Source organism: Convolutriloba macropyga, chromosome 10, assembly GCF_964194025.1.
Source record: "Convolutriloba macropyga chromosome 10, txConMacr16.3, whole genome shotgun sequence".
In the NCBI taxonomy this organism is placed as follows: Eukaryota; Metazoa; Xenacoelomorpha; order Acoela; family Convolutidae; genus Convolutriloba; species Convolutriloba macropyga.
In genome coordinates this window covers 18700937-18716411 of record NC_134477.1, presented here as the reverse complement: position 1 = coordinate 18716411, position 15475 = coordinate 18700937, and the positions used below count along the sequence as shown (strand labels likewise).

Below are 15475 nucleotides of genomic sequence, written 5' to 3'. Positions count from 1 at the left end.
AAAAAAACATTAAAAATAATAACAGTTTTAATAGATATGATAATATTAATAATAATAATAATAATAATAATAATAATAATAATAATAATAATAATAATAATAATAATAATAATAATAATAATAATAATAATAATAATAATAATAATAATAATAATAATAATAATAATAACAATAATAATAATAATAATAATAATAAAAATGATAATAATATTAATAATATTAATAATAATAAAAAAAAAAATAATAGTAACGATAATAATAATACTAATAATAAGAATAATAATAATAATAATAATAATAATAATAATAATAATAATAATAATAATAATAACATTTATAATAATAATAATAATAATAATAATAATAATAATAATAATGATAATAAAAATAATAATAATAATAATAATAATAATAATAATAAAAATGTTAATAATAATGATATAATAAGGATAATAATAATAATAATAATAATAATAATAATAATAATAATAATAATGATAATAATATTAATAAAATTAATAATTGTAATCGGGGAGTTCGGTCTGTATGACTGACTCTCCGTTTGGAGTAAGTTGTATACTTGACTCTGATGTGTTTAGGTGAATAGGAGATCTTGTCTCCAATTGGAGTTTTTGAATAGGAGATTGAGTAATCTCTATTTTGCTAAATTTGGAAGGAATTTCTTCCAATTAGTAATTTGATAGATTGGTGATCTAATCTTGTTGAAAAGAGATAACACTCTAACCCTTGAATTGCTTTGCCACGAATATCGACCGTTTCTTAACGTGTTAAATTTCGTCTGCAACTGAGTCTTAGTGTGACTCAATGGCAGCTTGCATAACCTGTCTAGCAGGCGTGAACTGAGCAACAACACTTACACCATTTGGAGTGTATGAACATATTTACATAGCGTTAGTTATATAACATATAAAATAGGAGAGTTTATAAATTAATACTTTTAGGGCTTGGTTACATTACTGATAATCAGTCTATGTATGTCACATTCCACTCTACGATAAAATTCAATGTTATGAAATTTTGTTGAGTTCAATGATGTCATCCTCAATTAGGTCCGAAATGGACTCTGATCTTATGGATGATGGGGGTGTTCGATAAATTGAGGAGTTGGGTGGACTCTGATATGGGTTCATTTGGGGGTCGGTGTCGCGTGTTGCTGATGTTCTTTGTTGTTCTTGATAGTCTTTGCTTGAATCGTTTGGTTCCGTCTGGAGTCCTTCGTTTGATAACGCTTGTTGACTGTGTTGTTGTTCGCAGTCCATGTTTGTTGCGTTTTGAGATGAGTTCGATGAGTCCAGATATATAATTTCTGGTTTTTTGATTGACATAATGGCACTTGTTTCTATTGCTGATTGATTCATTTCATTGAATGTTGTGGGTCTGTTGTTGTTTGTTTGGATCTTCTCTACCGCTTTGTTGATTCGTTTTGTGCTTCGCGATAGATCATCTTGGATAGTGCCCAATATGTTTTGTTGTCCATTCGGAGGTGGTGTTATGTTTGTTATTGGAGGACTTTCCGGGCTTGTTGTCATAAAGTCAGTGGGGTCATTACTTGTGTATATGATGTGTTGTGGTTGACCTGGTTCTTCTGGATCGACTATATGTGTTTGAATGCTGCTTGGTCGGGGTGTAACGACATTGAATATGAGGAATGATCTATTCGAGATTTCCGATTCGTCTTGTGATCCTTGAGCTCGGTTGCGACTTGTTATTGGTTTTACTTGTGACCAGTTTGCGGATTCGAGTAGTGCTGCCTGTTGAGCTTTGTGATTGAAGTTTTATTTGGGAGTACTTTGTTCGTTTTTCTTCTTAGTTGTTCCAGATGGAGCTTTTGGCAGACTTTGTTGTCGACGTTGGTTCTTGGTGGCGAGTTTGACGAGTTTATCCTTTGACCACTTGGTTTCGGTTTTTATCATGGAGCGGGATGTTGTATTCTTTGTTACCGCTTGCTTTTTCTTCCTGGGTGCCAATGGTGATGGCGAGTTTGTTTGTGGAGATGATGGTCCTTGAGTATTGGCTGTTATTGTTGCGCGTTTGGCTGCCTTTTCTTCTTCTAAACAGAACTTACGTATTTTTTCTTGGTTTCTGTTATATTCGCGTACGGTTTTACATGCGACCATGTGTATTAGTCTAGGTTTTTGCTCTGGAGGTGGCAGTGGTTTAGTTTCTGTAGCTATAGCTATGTCATTTTTTCTTATTACTGTGTTTTTTCTCCTTGGTGTATCTAAGGTTATTGTGTGTGGAGAATAGTCAGTTATTGTACCGTCTGGTATAATGTTCCATTGTGGTGCTAAAGTTGGTCTTGGTTCCTTAGCTTTTCGCACGATTGTTTTGCGTGCTACGTTTTTCTTATTATATAATATTTTTGTGGTTTTATCTCCAATGGAGAAGTGAATTTCGGAAGGAGATATCTTACGTGGTTGCGATTGTGCTAGCGGTAGGTTTTCCGAATCTATCTCCAGTGGGGTTGTTGTGTCTGTCTCCGGTGGAGTTGTTGTGTTCTGGGGTGTTGTAGCGTATTGTATGTCGAATTCGTCTTCGGAAAGGCCGTCTCGCCTCCACATTTCTTCTTGTGTGAGGACGTTGTGGCGTAGCAACTTTTTGTCTAAACAACGTATTTTGAGTTTTTTGTATGATAAGTTGTTTTGGGGAAGGTTTAGTTACTATATTGGATAATTCCGTGTTTGGTTTTCGACCGTAACGCGCTTCGAAGGGCGTTGTTTTTGTTGTTTTGTTAGGGATTAGGCGTATGTTTTCTATTATATTTGCTAATCTACTACTTAGCGTTTCGTTACTCCAGTTGGGGTATATGTCTAGTACCGCTAATGGACGTTTTATTGTTTGTATTAATCGTTCGACTATACATGTTCCCCTGTGGTCTCCGGCTGGAACTAGTATTAATTTTATGTTTTTGTTTTTACAGAAAATTTCAAATTCTTTTGCCTTGAATGCTTGTGCTTGATCGCATCTTATCGACATTGGTATACCATGTTGTTTACAGTATCGTTCGAGATAGTCTATGGCTGTATCTGTGTCGCAGTTGTGAAATATTTCTGCGTGTGGATACCTAGATAGTCGGTCTACTGTGACAAAGATATAGTTCTTTTGTGTATTTTCTTTAAATGGGATTGGGCCTGCAAAATCCATTTGGATTTTTTGATTTCGTTCAAATAAGTTAGGAAGTGAGCCTAGGTTGTTTTTTGATATTAAGGCTTTGAGGTTTATACCTTTATCCGTACAGTGTTTGCATCCTTGTGCTTTGGACGTGATATCCGAATGGATGTGGGGCCACCAGACTAGTTTGGCCAGCGCTAGCATGCCTGCATGACCAGGCTGTTACCGATGAATAGCATCGAGTACCAATAACTTTAACTTGTTAGGTATAACTATTCGGTTATCATAAACTAGACAGTTCGAGGGCGAAACGAATCAATCTCGACGGATTCGATATTATATGGGGTTGACTTTTTTGAGTTCTTCCCAGTTTTTTGCGATTACCAGATCGATAATGGGTTTAAGTTCTTTACTTGATGCTTCGGCAAAAAATTCCTCATTAAACACTTTGTTGAGGTTTTCTCGATAAGCTGGGGTGGGGGTATCGGCATGGGCGGTAAATAATTCTGGGTGTTTTGATGGGTCAATAGGGTCAAGACCGCGTCCTTTGTTTGAGGAGCACTCTGTTTGAGTGCTGGAGTTGACTAAGGTTTTGGGTAGGGGATTATCCGTCTCCATTTGGAGTAATTGTTTTTTGTTAGGGGCTCGAAACCGTTTTTGAATCGCGATTGAATACGTATCTTTGTTGGGATTATTTCGCGTTGTTATTGCGACTATTTCAGAATTGTAAACAGATTTTCGTCGATTCAATTTGGAAGGAGTTAATAAATGAGGTTGAAATGAGTGCGACTGAAAGCTGTGTGAATTAAGGCTAAACGCGTTGTTTTGATCGCTGTGTGTTTGGTTATAAGATATGACGTCATTTAGATTGTCTTGTTTTGTGTCTGCGTTGTATACGTTTGCTCCATTTGGAGTTAAATCGTTCTTAATTAGATTAAATGTGATTTGATCTATTGTGTTTATTACAAAGTTGTTGTCCTCTGTTTTTGGCTTGGGTGCTTTACCGGATGGGTTTTGGCTTAAATAGTCAGCAAAACCCATGTTTTTTCCTGGTACATGTTCGGCTGTAAAGTGAAATGGGAGAAGGTGATCTACCCATCGGGTTAATCTACTTTGGTGCGTTTTGTTTCCTCTATTTTCTTTCAGGGCTGAAAGGAGTGCTTGGTGATCCGTTTGGAGTAAAAATTGTGAACCATATAGGTAATATTTAAAGTGTTCGAGTGACCATACTACTGCTAATAGTTCCAATTCATTTGTGCTATAGCGTTCTTCTAGTTTATTTAAAAATCTGCTGGCATATGCCTTTGGTTGCCAGCTGGTTCCGTGTTTTTGTTCAAGACAGGCTCCGAGTCCTTTTTAGCTTGCGCCGCAGCGGGCTCGCGTTTCTTTATTTGTGTCGAAGTGTTTGTTTTCATTAATATTTTGTATTTGTGTTTTTACATTTTTGAAAGCTTCTGTATGGATGTCTTTCCAATCGATTTTGTTTTGAGATTTTGTGATAGCTTTTGATAACAATGGTCTCAACGGTTCGGATAACTGTGCGAGGTTAGGTAAAAACTTTATGAGATGGTGTATGCATCCCATAAACGATCCAAGTTGTTTAAGGGTTTTGGGGTGTTCCAAATTTAGTATTGCATCGCATTTGGGCTTTGTTGGTGTTACTCCATTTGGAGTAACTTTGAAACCTAGCCATACTATGTCTTCTTTTTCGAACTCGCATTTTTGTAGGTTTATAGCCAAATTTTCTTACTTTAGTTTTTCCAATATTTTGTCTAGTTCGTGTTCATGCTCTTGTAGGTTGCCTTTTGTTATGACTAGTATGTCGTCGAGGAATGCGAATTTTGTTGTAATGTTTTGAAGTGTTTTATCAATTGTTTTTTGGAATGTTGCCGGCATTTCTGTTAGGCCATGAAATCCATTTACGAATCGGTAAGCACCTGTTGCCCGGCCTCCTAATATGTTGAAATTGCAGTGTTTTTGTATTTTTTCATCCAGTGGGATTTGGCTGTATGCGTATTTTAAGTCAATTTTGGAGAAAAAGTATTTTTCAGGTAGGTTTTTTCTGTTCGGAGATATATATTGCTACCGAGTCTATTAAATGATCAATGCTTTGCATTTGATATTTGTTTTTGTGTAAGGCCCCGTTTTGTTTTTTCGAGTCTAAGTCTATTTTGACGCTTTTGTCTTTCTTCACTGTAATTACTACCGGGCTCACAAATAAGATGTCGGGGGCATTTTTCGATTTTTATTATTTGTCCGTCGTCTATTAGTTTCTTTAGTTCAATTTCTACTTTGTCTAATAGGTGTAATGGTACTCTTCGACCTTTGTGTGGGGATGGAGTATAATTTTGTTTGAACACGGATTTGGCAATATGGTTCTTTGACCGACCTAATCGTGTACATAGGTGTGGATATTTGTGAACTGTCCACTTAATTATGTTAATCTCCGTTTGGATGTTGAAAATTTTTTGAATTTGCTTACCCTGTGGTTTCTGTGCTTTCAGTGTAATTCCGAGTTTGGCCAACACGTCACGTCCCATAATGTTGTTTGTTTTATTTTCCACTATTAGTATTCTGCATTGCTTGGCAGTCCATGAGCCGGATTGTAGATCCAAATGGAGCACATCTTTGATTTCGATGTCGTTGTTGTTGAAACATCTGTTTTTTGTGTCATTTTTATACGTGTGTATTTCCGGATTGTTGATTTTTTCTACGAGTTCTATGGCTTTTTGTTTGTTTATAAACGACAGTGGGGATCCTGTATCCGCAAGCCAGTAGATTTTTTCTGTTCTTGTTGTTGTTTCAACCCAGAATTCTCCGTTTGTATGTTTGTTGATTTGTTTGTTTGTTTGTGGAATGAATTCCGTTGGCTGGATTAGGTTGATGTTGGCACAATCCTCGTGGAGCTCTTTTATGTATAGAGCGGCCTCTGCGTCTATGCTTTCCTCGGTTGAATCTTCTCGTTGTTCTTCTTGTTTTACGTGTCTGACTTTTCGTGTTTGGGGTGTTGCGTATTGGCCGGGTGTTGTCCGTTGTTGATTGCGAACAGGTCTTCTTTCAGGCATTTTGGCAGTGCATTGTGAGGCAAAATGTCAGAGACATATCTGGAGATGTGGCATGCTGAAAGTGTTCCCGCATTTTCTACATGGTGTTACTTTTTGATTCTGTTGTGTCAAGTTGTTTCTTGGTTTATTTTGTCGTACATAGGACACCGTGCTCCAATTGGAGTGAGCCTTTTGGATCTCTTGTTGATTGGTTTGTCCTCTTTCACGGTTAATTGCGTAGTTGAGGACTTGTTGTGGTGTTCTTACTTCTGATAAGAGTTCCATTTGTATGTTGGAGCTATGCATGTTGAAATAAACAAGTCTTCAACTAGATCTTCTTCGAGATTCTCTAGTTTTGCGTGTGAGCCAAGTTCTCTGAGTCGGCTATAGAAAGTTTCCAGGGATTCGTTGCTCTGCTGTAGCGCGCGGAAAAACTGGAATCTGTCGAAGGTTGTGTTCCTCGGACGTGTAAATGTTAATGATAGTTCGTGTACTAATTCGTTGGTAGTGCATCGTTCTATCTTTGTATGAGGGTTTCTTTGGTGGAATGTTCTGCAACCTTCCGTGCCCAAAGAGAGATAGATGAGACTCTTGACCTTTAAGTCTGCTTCGTCCCAAGGAGTGCGATCTATCATGGGTCCTCTAAATTCTACTTGTTTGCACTCGTTCTCCCAATCTACCTTCCTTTTTTCGTTTCTTTGCTCTCTTTGGCGTTTTTCGTCTACCGTTTCACCTTCAAACGGGTCCTCCCTCGTAGGTTGGTAGAGTTGGGTAGAACAGTTCGGCTCTCGATGGTTTGAGTTTTAGTAGTTTGTCTACTACGAGATTATCTCTGGCCATTATGGCCATTTTTAGGGTCCCAAACCAGAAGCTCCATTCGGAGGGAGGGTTCCCGCCTGATTCCCAGAATACTGAAGTTCCCAAGGCAGTTTTAGGCGATGTTGACTGCGCCATGTAATCCGGGAGTTCGGTCTGTATGACTGACTCTCCGTTTGGAGTAAGTTGTATACTTGACTCTGATGTGTTTAGGTGAATAGGAGATCTTGTCTCCGATTGGAGTATTTGAATAGGAGATTGTGTAATCTCTATTTTGCTAAATTTGGAAGGAATTTCTTCCAATGTGTAATTTGATAGATTGGTGATCTAATCTTGTTGAAAAGAGATAACACTCTAACACTTGAATTACTTGGCCACGAATATCGACCGTTTCTTAACGTGTTAAATTTCGTCTGCAACTGAGTCATAGTGTGACTCAATGGCAGCTTGCATAACCTGTCTAGCAGGCGTGAACTGAGCAACAACACTTACTCCATTTGGAGTGTATGAACTTATTTACATAGCGTTAGTTATTTAACATATAAAAAACGAGAGTTTATAAATTAATACTTTTAGGGCTTGGTTACAGTACTGATAATCAGTCTATATATGTCATTAATAATAAAAATAATAATAATAATAACAATAATAATAATAATAATAATAATAATAATAATAATAATAATAATAGTAATAACAATAATAATAATAATAATAATAATAATAATAATAATAAAAATAACAATAATAATAATAATAATACTAATAATAATATATATAATAATAATAATAATAATAATAATAAAAAATAATAATAATAATAATAATAATAATAATAATAATAATAATAATAATAGTAATAATCATAATAATAATAATAATAATAATAATAATAATAATAATAATTATAATAATAATAATAATAATAATAATAATAATAATAATAATAATAATAATAATAATGATAGAAGTAGTATAGAAGTAATAACAATAACGAAAATTAAAATAATAATTGTGATGCGAAGAAAAGAACTCGTATTCGACAACAATCAGTGACTGTTAGCTTTGTTTAGCTTAACGTTCTTTTCTAACTTTTTTTGTATTCGCACTTAAGAGATTAATTTAAAAATACATAGGTTACCAGACAATACAGGTTAACGTGAACTGTAACACAAAAGAAAGATTAGTGATTCCAAATGACGGATGCACATGAAGTATAATATATGCAACGAAAAAAGATAGTAAAATATAATTTGAGGAGTGTTTATAGTAATATTTTGGAAAGTGTTGATATCCCGTGGGAATGCCTAGTCAAATTGTCCTTCTCTCAAAAAATTTTAGCCTTAAAACTCTGTCGGATCAAAAATACTCTTTCTTTCACGCTTTATATTCAGCCTTTAGCAGAAGAATTCCCTGGGCATCAAGTTCTTCTGTGTTATAATCTCTACATTCTGGCGGATTGCATTGTTTTCTACTTTGGCCGATGGATTTTGAGTGTGGACGTTTTCTGTGTTTTGTTGTCGAAACTATGTCTCAAAATCTTTTAAGTTTTGAAAAACAGATTTATATGAGATAATCTGATATCTTTTGGATAGTTGAATAACAAAACTTTAAGAAAGAAGGAGTTAATTGATTAACTGGTAGGAACATACAAGTTCAATATTCAAGGATTATTTTTTAAAAACTTATAATTTAATAAATTGAGTGATAAACTGCTCATATCTCGAATGATTTTCACAAGATTGGATACACAATGCATTGCATTGAGAGAAAAAGTAAGAAAACTTCCGGCTGTTGCAAGTTGAATTTGATGCAATTTTGACTATGTTTCTCAAGTATCGGGGAAAATGGCAGCGGATGAGTTCATTGTTTTCTGTGATGATATTTAAAAAAATTAAAATCATTTGTTCAATTAACCATTTAAACACTCATTTCCTAATTATGTATTAAATTGTCTTAATAATTTAAAACTTTGTTTTCAAGTACGTTTCTCACTTTTAACTGATGAGATATTTAATGTTTCCACCAACAAGATATTTCTAGTAGACAATATATTTCAATCTTTTGTGCTAGAAAATATTTTTTCGATTGATTCTTGTCCCTGGTGGAGGCATTACGTAATAAAGTATTTTTTACAATTTACCAAAAAACACAAAGCTGAAGATTTTTCTAATCACGGACGATATGCAAGAAAAAGTCAGCAATAAAGAAAAAAACTCAAAGGAAACTTTCACATGACTTCAAATGAAAGTTTGTTAACGAATCTTTAGTGATTACCAAGAAATTATTAAAGTCCTTTTGTCTAGAATAGATCTTACAAATTTTTGTTGATTGAGTTTTCCAATTAAATTAGTAAACAGTTTGAAGTATAATTTTTTGAGTTCAACCCAAGACATAAGGGCAATTATAAAAACAATAAAAATTGGTCTTATTGATTTCAGTTTTCTGTTTTTGATCAGCTCATTTGGTACCCCAGCTCTATATAAAAACCTTGCACAATTTTTTTTGGCAGATTGTCAGTACAGTATTTCGAATATCCATCCATATTTTGAAATTGTACACTCTATTAGCTGCCAGCTGATCTGTACTTTTCCAAATTCACGGAAAACAACGAAAGAAATTTTTATTACAATAACGAATCATGTCATTCAGGAAATTTTAAAAACAAAATTTAAAGAATTGAATTCTACTCTAATTAAAATTTTAATCACCACATGAACAACATGCTATATCTTGAAGCTCGTAAATCTAGTTTATTATAAGTTATCTAATCGCTTGATTAACAACTAAAATGTGAAAGTGAACGATTGAAAACAAAAATAACTGAAATGAAAGTGACTTGAGCATAGTGAATGTGCTGATGTTTTGCCTCATAAAAAAATCAGAGTTTGATATGACAAAGAATGACATTTCGTGGCCAACTTTACCTTGAATTCGGCGTCTGTCATAATTGGAAACTAAATTTAAAAACAAAATTTACAATCAGTTGTAAATTTTTCGATTTTACTTGGAGCATAAATTTAGTTTCTGAATAAGAGATAGTATTTGAATTCGATATTAAAGTGTTTGACCAAATGTAAACTTTAAAAGAACTCAACCACTATTTATCACGTCGATAAATGTAACACAGTAATGTTTGATTTACTCTGATCTTAAAAACTCTCTCCAGAACAAAAAGATCTGTCAATCATTGTCATGAAAAATCACTTATCAGGTCAATTTAATAACCACACCAGAAGAAACACATACTGTTATAGCTAATCATAACTATTAGTAACTAGTTGTTAAGTCACCTGTGCGTAATCGTCACTTCCGGCTACTGATGACCCGCCGCCCCCCGCGCTGCCCGGGGGATTGTTACCAGCACCAGACCGACTTGGGGGAGCTTGTAGCAAATCAGTTTTGGACCCCATAGCTGTTACCGACTCTGCAGCTAGAGCTGTGTTTGCTGCTGTCATTTTGAGAGTTAATTAAGTCACGAAAAGTGGTCAAGCACAGGAACTATCGAATAATGAACACAATTTATACTTCAAAATATTATATGGCTTACTTTGAAAAACGAGTGCGTATGTGTGCATTTCTTATACATCGATATGTTTTAGCTTGAGATGTATGGTTTGTTTGTTGTTTAAAAGAGAGTTGAGTTGAAAATGCATGAACACAATCAAAGCTGATATACACAAACAGTTCAGCAGGTGTTTTTATACTATGTTGCATCTCAATCCATTGCATTGAGGGTTAGGATATGTTTCAATTCTTTACCAAATATAGCATTCCGTAAATATGATGTGTGCTTATTTGGTGCACAATTTTTTCAGCCAACCCTGAAACAAAAAAGCAAATGAGAATTATTGTATTTGACACAAATTGACGAGTAGAAAATTGTGTGTTTGACGTAGAAAATGTTGTTTTGACACCAAAAAAATCGGTTCGTTCGGTTTTAAAAAGATGACGACGGTGGCGAAAAATTATGAGGGTTATTTCGACTTTGTCGTAAACTTCAAGATCAACTTTATTGTTCTATCAACTGCTCATAAAAACCAAATATTGCAAACTGACGTGTAGAATTATGTTTTGACGCATAATCGAATCCTAATTTATTTATGATAAAAAAAAACAACTAAATAGTCTTAGCATATTAAAAGAGAACCAACTAATTACCTGACACGAAAAAATCTGAGAGAAGTCAAAGGAGTAAATTATTTTATTCCTATTAGAGCCGACTATTTGAGTAAACCTATTCTAAAACAGTCGACTATAATTTTTTTATTACAAAATAGATGAAGCGATATCTTTTTCTCCTCAACATTATTTTTTTCCTTTTCTACTTAATAAGATCCAGCTTACTCCTATAGAATCAATAGGTTGCATAGGCAACTCAACATTACGTGACCCATGCAAAATGCAAATTTAATTAAAATTCGCAATTTGTGGAAACTAGTGAAAATATTTTGCCACCATCATCAATTTATTGTATCCATATTCCACGGTTGAAGAGAGTTAAGCAAAACGTGGAAATAATTAATTTATTTATTATAAAATCGCCTAATTTTTTTAAACTAGCATTCACGGATAAACAAAACTCAATTCTGGGCATTTTAATTCGCCTAAAATTTTAGTTAACGAATTTTTATAAATAAAAAAATTCACTTGAGACCTAATCCGAAGATTAAATATTCTATTGGACAGTGCTGGCTCTGGGTAATGGCAAAAATGTTAACTGTCTTCTTAATCCACATCTAGTATCAAGAGAAAAACTTCCGAAAATAATCACCAATTAAGCATACTTTCACTTATTTCCATTTAGAAATACCCTAGCTAGTTTAAAATTCAAAGGTTGAAAAAAAGTGATGCGCGGTAATTAGTGACTTAAGGCGTGGAAAAAACAACAAAAAGATTTTTCCATAGGTTTCACACCAGCGCAGAAAACACATATCGATGTATACTGTCGCTTGTGTAATCAATTTTGATCTAAAATTGCTTATTGTAATTACCTCCTGACAAATCTTAGGTTAAAACTTAGATCATAAAAAAATGGCAATAACAAGTATATATATATATATATATATATATATATATATATATATATATATATGTATATATATACCATTGTGATTTTCATGGTTGTTGATCACAGTGACATCACAATGAAATTTTTTGGGAACTACCGACTCCGATGAATTCTCGACCGCGAAGACTTTGAATTTTTGCCAAAACGATTAGAAAAATGTACCCAAACAAAGAAGTAGATAAGTTCTTTCTGGATTTCAAAGATAGGTTGAGTCAAAATTGATTAGCAATTGGGATTTTTGCAGCAACTATGCAATCACCGAAGAAAGCCGAAACTTGTTTTACAAAAGGGAAGACAAGAATGCATGCTGAACACAATGGGTCACATAGAGTTTATGCTGAAAAATTAGAGAGAGAACTATAGAATCTATAGAACCTCAGAATTGACTAGAGATTTACAAAGCTCTTCTATTCAACAGGAAAGGATTACAACCAGAGAGACTACAGACTACACGCGATCCTGCATCTGGGAACAAACTCTCACTACCGAGACAATTGGGTACTATAAGAGGACTGACATTACTGGCCAGCAAACCCTGTAACTGGCACCTCCACTGACTCCAAATTTGAAGTGGACACCTTAGTGACGACACTAGTCAACACACTACTGACAGGGACTCCAGAGGACGGCACAAGTCACAATCTTACTTCAACGACTCTTCACTTTCTTCTACAACGAATATCACTCATCCAACGTAATTCTGCTACAACTTACAGATTCGGATTTAAAACTCTTAACCCCGGATGGATGTAGCAGTAGAAATACTGGATGTACACCTTCAACCAATCAGAGACTAAGAAAACACTATTCTTTTCATATAGCGCTAACTTCACTAACTATAATCAGTCTAATAGAGTAGTTGCACGATGTGTATATCTCTGACTCCGGTGTTAACTCTTTTATACATCGTTATAATTGAATTATATCTTCAGTGTTTTACTGAGTCGGTTAGTGAGAGAGATATAGGTAAGCCTACTTCGCGCGCAGAAATGAGTAGCTCTAGCTCTTTATACTTCAAGGCTGTAAAAGGAGCCCAACTCGGGTCTGCCTTAAAAGTGTAAGATTTCGTCCTCTCATTTTGTTATATAACTCAAGTACCCACTTAACATTTTAGTCGCTTTTTTAGTTAGCAGTGAGTTAAGTAATTCCGCGCAAAAGACGAATTCTAACATTTTTAAGTTTTTCTTATTATACCTATATGCATATATATATATATATATATATATATATATATATATATAAGACATTCCAAATAGGATGTTTTGCAAAAGTAGAAGAAAACAGAAACTGTTGAAATGAATTTCAGCACTTCACACTGTTTTCACTGTAAACAACGACTGTGATAGGGGCTGATTAACAAGCCCAGTTCTAATTACAGCAAGCTTTTTAGAAAGTTTTTATTTACACTACTTTAGGAGTTACAAAAAAAATAAGTAAAGGAAGTCAACTTTTTCAAATCAAGGCAGTATAAACAACTCAAACGGAATCACTGATACTTCTATTAAAGAACTGGCTTCTCCTTCAGCAATCTTCAAGTTCAACTGGTATGTTGGCAGAAATCTAGAAAATCGATAAAAAACCATTGTGTTGATTTCTTGATCAGTTTGTTTGAAGAAAAGCAGAGATGGTAATGCAGAATTGGATGCAAAGGGAGATCTCCAGGGAACAGTCCCTTGATTTTTATAATGTATATTAATGTTTTCTCCGGAAAAATGAAATGCTAAAAAGTTTTACAAGACGCAGATGGCACATGTATCATATCTCACTCCAAACTAGATAAATAACTTCTATCAAAAATTAACAGTTTTTCCAAAAAAAACTCAAAAATTATATCGAGCAGAATACGTTAACATCGAACGGAGGTAAAACCGAAGTTATTGATTTCTCACAAAAAGATCAGCCAAAAATTGAGGAATATCATTATGATTGAAATATCACAAAACCAGAAGTCACTTTTCATATTCAAAACCTGACCAAAACGGCAATTACTATTAGATCAATCTACATAGTAAAAATTTCTATAACCGTCTAACAAAAAATTTGAAAAGTTACCATTTTCATCACTTTTCTTGTCACCTTTCAAACTGAGCGCCATTTTTGTCCAAACTCTGGCAGCTTCATCACATTAGTTGACTATATGTGGTGCTAAAATTTGCCATATTCTTTAAAAATTGATGTTTGCAAAGATCTATAAAGATACAACATTTTACTTGATGAAGTTTTTCAATAAAACAATTTCTCTTTTCAAATGTATTTTGTTCAATTAGGCACTATGAAGAAAACCAATCTTAATGGAGTGACCCATCAGTAATTCAAAGTTTCTGAGGAAAGTGGATCCTTTAACAAATTTAAATCCGGAAAGAAAAAGCAAAAAAAAATTCCGGGAGAAATTTAATAGCAAAATGATCAAAGTGTGTGAAGGTGATATATGCAAATAGCAAGAAAAGTACAAAATTTTTAGACCTATTTTTTTCCAGTGGTAAAAAGACAGAACTTTTTCCATGCCTATAAAAATAATTTTTTATAAATACGGGTTTAGCCAAATTTATAGTAAGATTTTCTTGTCAAATTGAAAAAAAAATCTTTGAACTGACTCCAGCACAGTAGGTTTGATAGCAAGGAGATTCCGTGAACTGTCGGAATGAACAAAATTGTGAGAGAACCAGCAGAAACGACTGCAAAAGAATGTTCTGATGTATATTTCTTTCACATTAAGCGTATTTAGAATATTTAGTTAATTGATAACGCCAGTTTTCTTTGTTTTTGGAAAGAGAAAAAACGTGGAGAACAAAATTTGATTTAACTTTGTTATTGCTATTGATGAACTGCGAGAAATTTTTTAAATTTGTGTCATTTTTGTAGATTTTTTTAAAAAGTTACTAGAAGATACAGACAGAGACCTCTCACTGCGGAAAAAATGTTTTGCGTTTTGCCACAACATTTACTGTTTTATCGGACTTTTGGCGAGAATCAATAAACGTACAGTAATCTAAACGAACTCAACAGTAACGTGAAAAAAAGTGTAAATATTGAATTGATTTGATAAAACAAAAATTCAAGTTGGTAAAAAATATAAAAATTTGAGCAGTCCATTTCAAAAGTTAGTTGTCTGAGCTTTCTACCTGGGAAAAACAATTAAGCATATTTAAGTTTTGACCAGATATTAGCTGTATATTTTTCTTACATTTTGAAAAACTTGCTTTCTTTCTATTTTCTGTACAAAAACGAGTTTTTTAAATAATTTTTTTGATGAATTGTTGCAATAATGATTTATTGTAACAACTTGTTTTAGCATTGAATAAGTAACGGGTTGACCATTTGGGAAGATCATTGCGTTGAACAAATATTTGCAGGATTTTAATTTTTTTGCTGAAATTTTTTATACATGCAATATAAACTTTTTTCGCCTTCT

General features: G+C 33.7%; 1 protein-coding gene across 2 annotated transcripts in view; it reads right to left on the bottom strand.

The window, feature by feature from the left end:
* The window catches only part of LOC142348342 (uncharacterized), a 39403-nt gene extending 28784 nt beyond the window's left edge, over positions 1-10619 (bottom strand). The window contains exons 1-2 of one of the 2 annotated variants that reach the window (XM_075399656.1): positions 10286-10619; positions 9920-9949 (exon numbers count right to left, since the gene is read on the bottom strand). In XM_075399656.1, the coding sequence (XP_075255771.1) occupies positions 9920-9949; positions 10286-10450 (195 nt within the window). In that variant the 5' untranslated portion in view covers positions 10451-10619. The remainder of the gene's footprint in view (positions 1-9919; positions 9950-10285) is intronic. The other variant, XM_075399657.1, reaches the window with a different exon arrangement.
* Between the last annotated feature and the right edge of the window lie 4856 nt (positions 10620-15475).